Here is a 9530-nt window from a genome sequence, read left to right on the forward strand (position 1 = left end):
TGCTGCTTCTCAGAAATAAAGACGTTTTTTGCTTTTCACCTATAAGACTGCCCTGAGGGACAATACTACAATATGCTAAGTCAATCTAACTGTAGCCTGGATCAACAAAGGCAGTTCACTTCCCTCTATTATTCCCCTTCCTCTTTCCCCTCTCACATCACAGTTGTTAAGTTCAGCCAATCAATCCTTCAAAAGAGTGATTATTTTTCTGTCACTTTGGCTTCCTGAACCAGCCCTCCACGAGTCAACAAGTGCTGCACAAGGAAGCAGTTGGAGCATACAGGAAAAAGTCAGACTGCTGGTTTTGGCAACAGCTTGTAGCTAGATTAGCTCCATAGTTTTGTGACACTGCATCTTTAGATATTCACCTACAATCACTAAATTGACAGCTTCTTGATCTTTTTCTTAGTTTTACTGCTTGGTTTTGGCTGCGTTAATTCACATCTGAATGGACAGAGCTGCCCAAATAATCCAAGTAAATTAATATCATCACCCTACATCACCATTATTTATTATTATGACAGCAGCATTTTGCATAACATGTTACATTTACTTCTTTATTCATTAACAATAATGGCAACACAGTATTAGGTCCAATACAGACTACCATAAAACCCCTCAAAAACATCAGTTTGTTGAGGATTCCCATTCACTGGTGATTTGAAAACCTTTCAGCCTTTCAACCCTCCTTTTAAACCCTGAACAGCACTCCCCTTCTATCACAGTCACAAGCAATATTATATCAAGCCAGTCACAAAAATTCATCCATTGAGCCAGACTGCATACAAAGTACAGAGCAAGAGGGGATATTTGGAAAGTGAGCAAGAAGGGATATTTGAAAAGTAGGCAAGAAGTGTAAGTCCTCAAAGATCAATGGAGTATCCTGAACTCAACTATTTGAAGTGCAGGACCGTTAAATATCCACAAACCAGAGAAACAAAGTAGTCCCCAAATGTGGAAGAGCTAAAATGTGGCAAAATTGACCTGTGAGTTTGCTTGGACTGTTCTGGACCTAACACACTGATTCTCTTTTCCAGTTGCTGGGGCTCTACATGGGCTTCCACTTCTCATGGAGCTAGCACAGCAAAGTACAAGGCACTCTTCTGTTTGGAAGAGAAATAAAACTAATGTGCTTGTCCTAATTTTTAATGCTTTGGCTGAGAAAACACAATATATCACTTGACTGTCTCTATCAATCTCAAAAAAAGGGGGAAAAGCTTGACAACTAATTTCCTATAAACCCATGTTGTCCAACATTTATAGCATATTTCTGTCCTTTCACGGTTAACCAGCTTTTTCACCATTTGCCTGTGACTGATCTTGTGCTAAGCAACAGTTAAACAGCTCACTGTTTAAGTCCAAACTATTTTCTCACAGAAATTTCCCAAATACTTCCAGTTTTTACTGAGAAAAGGCATTAGAGCTTGAGATCATCTAAGGATTTCTTTAGTGAAATTTAATACTGATCATTTGCACAGCAGACCCAATTCATTTAGTATGTTCATCTATGACAGATGGTATTTAAATCTCGCTTAGACTCTAGACCAAAGAGCATCACCATGACTGCCCTCAAAAAAGCATATTTAAACACAACCTTTTAGGAAAGACAACAACATCAACAGCATCATTTCCATTCTCTCCAAGAGGCCAATACCACTATTAAGCCCTCTTATTTCCTGGAAGAACCTCAATTTCTTACACTTCATTTGCAGTTTTTCCATCTATTTTAAGTTATTTTTAATCCAAACAGTCATTTTGACACTGAACTCAGCTTGAGCTCTGCTGACTCATTCCAGAACCATGACTTTTTAGCTGTCAAACGCTCATAAAACATGACCCGATTTTAATTTAAACTTATTGTTTTCAGCCAACACTCACATTACAGCTCTTTTGAAACATCAAGCTATATATACCTGGCTTGCAACATCCTCTGTTTGACCACAATACATATCAAGACAAATACTGGTCCCTCCTGGCAATTACCAATTTCCTTTTTTTACAGTTAGTTCCATTTGGGCTGTATAATGCAGTTATCTCAGAAAGGATGCAAGATTGTTGCTTTAAACAAAACAGAATCTATAGGTCAGATATTAACTTAGTATCTACACATGATACTTCCAGCATGCCTCCCAAGTTGAATGCTAACAAACATGTTTTTTCTTTCCAGGTTACACAATAACCAACACACCCACTCTGCTCACGGTTCTACATTACCAGTTACAGAACAAGGGAACAGTCTCTTTCTTAACAAAAGTTACACTCAGTGATCTTAGCATTGTACCATTTAATTTACTCCAACAAAGCTCAGTAACAATCTTCAAAAAGACTTTTCAACTATGCTTTCCTGCTACTTTGACACCAAGCACTGATTTTAAGTGCATAATATATGGATGGATGCAAAGCAATAGAATAAAGTTTTTCACATTCTTTGTAGAGATATAACAACACCCAGGCTACAGCAGGAGAAAGGACAAACAAGCACACCCAGCACTAAGCAGTATTTTCTGAAGTTTTACCTACTCTAAAGGGACAAGATCATCACAGGTTTTCTTCAGGTACAAGCCTCACAAACATTAAGTTACTCAGTTACTCCTCCTCAGTCTACCCTTATATCCACAACAGCCTACTGCAAGGGTAAAAAGTATTCCTGTATGATTTGCATCACCTGCTAAGCTCCTAGAAATCTTTTTGCTCAAAATAGAAAGCTCCACAAATAACAATTTTCTTCATACTTTTTAACCGGTTCCAAATTAGTTCTTCTCAATTACAAAGAACTAATTCCTCAGATTCTCTCTCATGCAGACAGTGCTCTCTTTCCAGAAAAGGAAGCCTTACCTGTTGGGTTTTCCTAAATTCTTCAAGTAGTTTTAAGGCCATATCATAATCTTTTAGCAAGTGGTATGCAATGGCATACCCAATCCAGGAAGCACGTTGTGTGGGGCGCAGCTGAAGTAGCTGATATCTTGTCTCCTTCAGTTAAAAAGAAAAAAGGCAACTTAAAAGTAACCGATGTTAAGAGTTATTAACCTTAATCATGATTTGCCACCAGTAATCTGAACCAGTATTGCTCAGATTTAAAAAATAATACTTTAAAAGACCTAGGTAATTTTTTAAAATTTAACAGCATGAGGAAAATCAGCATGTTTCCACCTCATAGATTTGGGGGCTACACTCTAAATATAAAAGTCATGGCACAACACATCAGTTATTTGTTGGGACATAAAAGGTGTAATTTTCAAGACTACCTCTTAAAGGCCTTAAATTATTTCCAAAGGTAAGCTCTGAAATCTCAGAAAGGGGGTTTCATTAGAAAGCATGAGCTCACCATCACTGAAGGTGCAAACCATCCTACTATGCTCATGGTCGGGCACAAGTTCCTCACTCTGCTGCAGTACTCAGAACCCCCTCCTGAGTCAACCATATCCCAAAGTCAGTTAGGAGTTGAAAACTAGAGTTTTACAAGGTGATCCACAAGCAAAATTGTACAGAACAACTATACTTCTGTTCTCAACATTTTACAGAGTTCTGCTGAAACACATTTGCATGCTTTCCTAAAGAGCTTAAAACACTTTTGAAACAGCAAAACCAAGTAGCAACAGAATTCCTACCAGCAGAAGTCTTAATGAAATAGAGTAACAAGAGAATGATAACAGCAATAAATGGGAATTGAAAGGGGATACTTACTCTATATCCTTCTAAATCCCTCATCTGAATCTGCAACAGAGAGAGATCTCTCAAGATCTGAAGATTATCTTTGTCTAGTTTGAGCGCGTTCCGGTAACACTTGATGGCTTCATCGTATTTCTTATCAGAACGTTGCAAAAGACCATAGACATGCCAACCTAATGCTCGCTAAGGAAGATACAGTCACAGTTTTCACAAGATCAGCACCCTTATAAATTAGGTTTGATTAAAGCAGCTTAACTTTGCTGACATATACTAAAATACTAAATGCTTAAAAAAAACCCACTAGTCTCATTTTAAAATATTCTAAGTCACATTTGTAACCCCCCAAAACAGTTACACAAACTAAACGATCCAAATTCCACAAGACCCAGAGAGATATATTGTCTAAAACATACCACTGTAATTACAGTAGAAATTCTTACTCTTAGAAGTGTCTCCCTCTAACAGTACAATTGTTGTACAAGTTTTACTTTTCCTCATTTGCCTATCTGTAACCTCAATCTCCAGATTTTAAAGCAGGGGATTAACACAGAGCTACACTTTATTTGTTGACAAGAGGAAATCTTAGCATTACTGTGCACCAAAAGTCTTTGCCACATTCTCAGAAGCTCAGATTTCCATCAGTAGTGTGCCATTTCAATAGACTTTTCTCCCACAAGCATCCTTTTTTACTGTAGAAAGATTCTGAATTCAAGGCAGGAAACCAACAGAGGTCACAGCAATGCATTACACTGTGTGTGCTTAGATCAGCCTTCAAAAGTCTTATTAGAAGAAAGATTATTTGGTATGTTCTACATTTTGCTATAAATAGCTCACTGAGGCAATGTCTTCCACATTAGTAAATGTGAACTTACTCTGAATTTCAAATCTGAAGTGACTCAGAAGTCCTCTCAAGAGGCTCTCTCACATGCCCCTGAAGCAGCAGAACATGACAAATCTTGGATAGGTATATACATCTCCTTCACCTGCTTTCAATTAAGATGGTTTAAATAACTCGGAAGTGCTAATTACCAAAGTATTTAAGAGCTCTAATGCTACTGAACTGAAACAGAAGCAACTGTCCCCTTCCAAAGATAGAGTAATTTCTACACTTTGCATCTCAAATACTTGAGGAAGCACAAATTCAGTGGGTTAATCTGGTCAAATTAAAGAAACTGTAAATTCTTTCTTAGAAGGACTCATGTCCTTAAGTGAGTTCTAGATATGAAGATATAAAGCAAGTTTGTAATTATCAAGAATAAAAGATGTAAGACTCCAGTGAAAAGACCTGTGAGAATGAATAGCCTGAAGGAAACTTCTCATACTCAAAGAAACTCAGTTTTTCATTTTAACAGGAACACCAAATCAACTTCAAACAGCTAAAGCAAAAAGAAGTCCATATGCATCTTTGAGACTGATAGGAGAGCTGCTATTGCTGTGGTGAAAAATGGGGGGGGGGGGGAGGGCAACATTTCAGATACAGTTTCAGCAGTTGGTCTAATACTGCTACTTCTTTCAATAAATCCTGCCTTGCCTATTTGAGTTCAAGTATCCAGGACTCAGATCAAAGTGAGATGTAGCATCTTCATATACCTGCCTCATAATTATTGATTTAGATTCTACCTAGAGAAAGACAATTCTGTTCAAAAGAATTTATGAGCACTTTAACAATGTACTTAAATTACTGAAAGCATCATCTTAGTCTGTCAGGCATCATTACCGCTCCTGAATTCAATTGGTAATCTGGCTTAGTATTTCTTGAATCATTCTTTGCACAGCAATCAAGTCATGAAAAGCATAAACCTATTCAGAAGTAAGTGTGTAGAGTAGTCAAGACCGAGAATAAGAAATTTTAACAGCTGACAGAAGCCTATTAATAAAGCAGTGTCTCACCAATTTGTTATGGCAGACAGCTCTGGGCAATCTTGCATGGGTTCCTGCAGCATTCTCAGTAAAACATGCCAATATGAATTTTTTCCTTGAAATAGCGTAAGTCTCTAATCAGCCCATTACAGTTCTAGCAAAAATGTATAAATTCATTTCTAGTTTGACCAGAAAACTTCTGGTTTGTTGTTTGGTTTTTTTAAAATTTTCTACACCTTCTTGAACAAGTCAGTGCACTGAAGTGACTAGCTATACTTCAAGCACACTCTACCAGCTGCTTTCTAAAAAGCACAGATGACTATTTACTAAAACCACCTTCAAATGTTACCACAGAAAACAACACAGATGTACTGCACCTACTGAAAACCAGCTCCTGGATTGAGGTGACTTTAGCGGCTATCACTCATGCTCCCTTTATACCAAATGTCAGGCACTAAGTCTGCATAAAAAAAGCAGGAACTGTAAACATTAGAGAACCTCCCAAGTTCTGCTTAGGTAGTGCTAAGGATCAACCGGCTTTCAAGCTTTCATCAGAACTTCATGTCTTGCCACAAGCCTTTCCAAAGTATGTAGAAGGAACCACTATTAACAAGTTCAGTCTCAGATCTCAGCCTCTCATGGACTAGAATATATATTCACCTGGTCTTGACTCTTCTCATGCACAGGAACCCCACCATCAGGAAAGACTCAAATACTGAGGTAGTGACTTCATCGTACCACACTTTAAGAGCCCCTGATGTGCTAACAATAACAGAAGTTTGCTATTTCTTTATAATATACCAAGAGATGACAACTCAAAGTCCTGTGAAAAATCTGATGCCTAGCCTAGAATCTATTCAGTATCAGCTTGCTTGTGCTCTTAAGGGAAGTAATTCTGCCTAGACAGATGACTCTAGGAGGTTCTCTGTGGAACTGTAACAATACACTTGAGTGCCAGAAGTTGGAATGTCTTGCTTTGTCAGAGATCATTCTATGGATGCAGCTTAAAAAAAAAAACCCAAACAAATATGAGCACTTGTGCCTAACAGGATTCATATGATTACATTTTCTCTGAATTTAGAAAACAAGAAATCCTTGCAGTTGTCTTAACGAGTCAGTAAAACTGTAATAAAAATCCACTATAACTCATAACCAGAAAAAAACACATTATTTTAAACTTCTCCAGGAAGTGGTCCCTTTGAAAACATGCATTCCTCCAAAATTAATCTGAAAAAGCACAGATGCCTCCAGAATTTTTAAGAAAATCACCTAGACAGTTTTAAGAGTCAACATGAATTGCACAGAAGAATCAGTGATGCTGAGAAAATCTTACTCTGGAAATTTGCTTAGGAGAGTCCTCCAAAACTCTCCACTAATTCACCAAAATTCTGTTGGTCTCTGATTTAAAATGAAAGACACAGATTAAGGTGTTCAGCTTTTAACATCAAGAAGGTATATTATCTTTGACTGTTCTATGGCACACCTCTAGTAACTGATAACCTTCACGCACACACAGAGGTTTTTTCCCAGCCTCAAGCTCTTTGGACCTTTAACTTAAGAATGGTCTAAACAGCAACACCTTTATCTTAACTACATGGCCATGGGAAAGTGTTTCCTGTGATACTAAAGGAAGTTGGTTTTTTTTTCATGTTAACATTTCATGAGAAATGCGCCCCTTAACACACCATAAATGCTGAAAAAAACCAAGCAAGGCATTCTGTGCAAACCTGAAGTAGCCTCCTACCTGTGGCCTGAACATAAGACAGCTATCAAAACTCTAGGGTAGCTCTAGCATAATCTTCACAGGTTTACACTTTTGGAAGAGAAGCTGAGAAAAGAGTAGTAGCCATTAAGCCAGTAGACATAGATCTAAAATTTAGTGGCAAAACAGGTATTTTCAGAGCAAGTCTAGACAGAATTTCTTATACCTTTTTAAAGGAGAGGAAAACTTTAAAAAAGGCCAGATTTTACCAGCCATAACAAACTGTGTGGTGAGGTCAACATGCTGGAGGGAAGAAATGCCATCCAGAGGGATCATGACAGGCTTGAGGAGTGGGCTTGTGCAAACTGATGAAGTTCAACATGGCCAAGTGCAAGGTTCTGCAACTGAGTAGGGGTAATCCCAAGCACAAATACAGGCTGGGTGGAGAATGGCTTGGTAACTGCCCTGACAAGTAGGACTTGGGGGTGATGGTGGATGAGATGCTCAACATGAGTCGGCGATGTGTGCTTGCAGCCCAGAAAGTCAACCTTGTCCCAGGCTGCATCAAAAGAAATGTGGCCAGCCGGTCAAGGGAGGTGATTCTACCCCTCTACTCCACTTTCATGAGACCCTACCTGGAGTACTGTATCCATTTCTGGAGTACCCAACGTAAGAAAGACATGGAGCTATTGGAGCAAGTCCAGAGGAAGGCCATGAAGATGATCTGAGGGCTGAAGTACCTCTCCTATGAAGACAGACTGAGGGAATCGGAGTTGTTCAACCTGGAGAAAAGAAGGCTCCATTGGGGAAGCCTTACAGCACCCTTCCAGTACCTGAAGGGGCCTACAGGAAGGCTGGGGAGGGACTTTTTACAAGGGCTTGTCATAAGAGGACAAGGGGTAATGGATCAAAACTGGAAGAGTGGAGATTTAGGTTAGACATCAGACATTCTTTTGTGTGAAGGTGGTGAGACACTGGAACAGGTTGCCCAGGGAGGCTGTGGAAGACTCATCCCTGGAAGTGTTCAAGTCTGGGTTGGATGGGGCTCTGAACAACCTGATCTAGGTAAGAGGTGTCCCTGCCCATGCAAGGGGGGTGGATCTAGATGATCTGTAAGGTCCCTTCCAAACCTTGCCATTCTATAATAGTTATTTTCTGCAGAAAGTAAGCATCATAGATGGCCTTTCCTATGAGATAAATGTAAAAGGCATTTTTCTTAAAGATTCTGCAAAATTTAAGAAAATAAAACCTTATTTCATGTATTTAATGACTAATATTCAACATACACACCTTATTTTAGGATTTTTTATACAGACCACATTATGTACTTAAAAAGCAAGTATTGATCATACATGCAGAAGTGAGAACTCATAGCGAAAAGATCGGGTTTTGTATTACAAAGGATACAGACATGACTCTTTACATCATTACGAAGTCCTTTACGAACAAATTCATATGCTTCTTCCTTCTTCCCAAGGCAGTTCAAGGTCAGTCCCTTCATTGCGAGCGTCTCTGTAAGAAATACCATACACTGTTTTTGACTTCCCATATGCCAACTTCACAGTGCAGACATCCTTTGAAGTTGTTACACAGTGAAGTTCCCTGTTATATGATAAATTTAGATCAGGATAGCAGCCTAGCACAGCTGAAGACTGTTATATGGAAGCATTTCCTTTCTTTAGATTGGCCTTTAAAAGATCACTGCAGAGCATCATACAGATGTGATGAACAAAGACAACGTGCACTTTATTAATAAAAATAACTTCCTTAAAGCCAGTTACACATAATCAATAAGCTAAAGGAAGTTTAGAGAGCTTCTCAGTGTGTGTTAAAGTTCCAGGCAGGCAGATCAAGAAAAAGAAATAATTAGGTTGTGGCATACCATAAGAAACAGACTTCTGTCACAGTCAGCTCCACTATTGCAGGTTGCTTACCTATTTTCTGCTACAGTATTTTGGGGGTAAAAGACCTTCTCAAAGTAGCAGCATTTTAATCAACATTCTGAGAGTAATAAGATTCCAAATAATACATTAGTATGACTACTGCTCCCCTGCTTCCCTCATTCTTCAAGTAACACAGTGCAGAACAAGTTGCATCTAATACACACGTTATGCCTGAGAGCTGTTCCAGATTCATATTTCGCGGGGTTTTTTGCTAAAAAAAGAGACCACTTAGTTTTGGTCCCTGCCAGAAGATTATTCACATTTTCATCATAGTACTCTGGTTTTCCTCCAGTTGCAACCTTTCCCCCAGTATTAATCGCAACAGCCCATCATCTCAAGGTCAGCCATAACAGCAG

At 38.7% G+C, this 9530-nt stretch overlaps 1 protein-coding gene across 1 annotated transcript in view; it reads right to left on the minus strand.

The window, feature by feature from the left end:
* Positions 1–9530, minus strand: part of NAA16 (N(alpha)-acetyltransferase 16, NatA auxiliary subunit) — a 59376-nt gene that overhangs the window by 48356 nt on the left and 1490 nt on the right. Inside the window, exons 2-4 of the mRNA XM_010000859.1 lie at positions 8639–8743; positions 3685–3842; positions 2836–2970 (exon numbers count right to left, since the gene is read on the minus strand). Coding sequence (XP_009999161.1) covers positions 2836–2970; positions 3685–3842; positions 8639–8743 — 398 coding nt within the window. The remainder of the gene's footprint in view (positions 1–2835; positions 2971–3684; positions 3843–8638; positions 8744–9530) is intronic.

This window comes from Chaetura pelagica, unplaced genomic scaffold, assembly GCF_000747805.2.
Source record: "Chaetura pelagica isolate M959 unplaced genomic scaffold, ChaPel_1.0 scaffold115, whole genome shotgun sequence".
In the NCBI taxonomy this organism is placed as follows: domain Eukaryota; kingdom Metazoa; phylum Chordata; class Aves; order Apodiformes; family Apodidae; genus Chaetura; species Chaetura pelagica.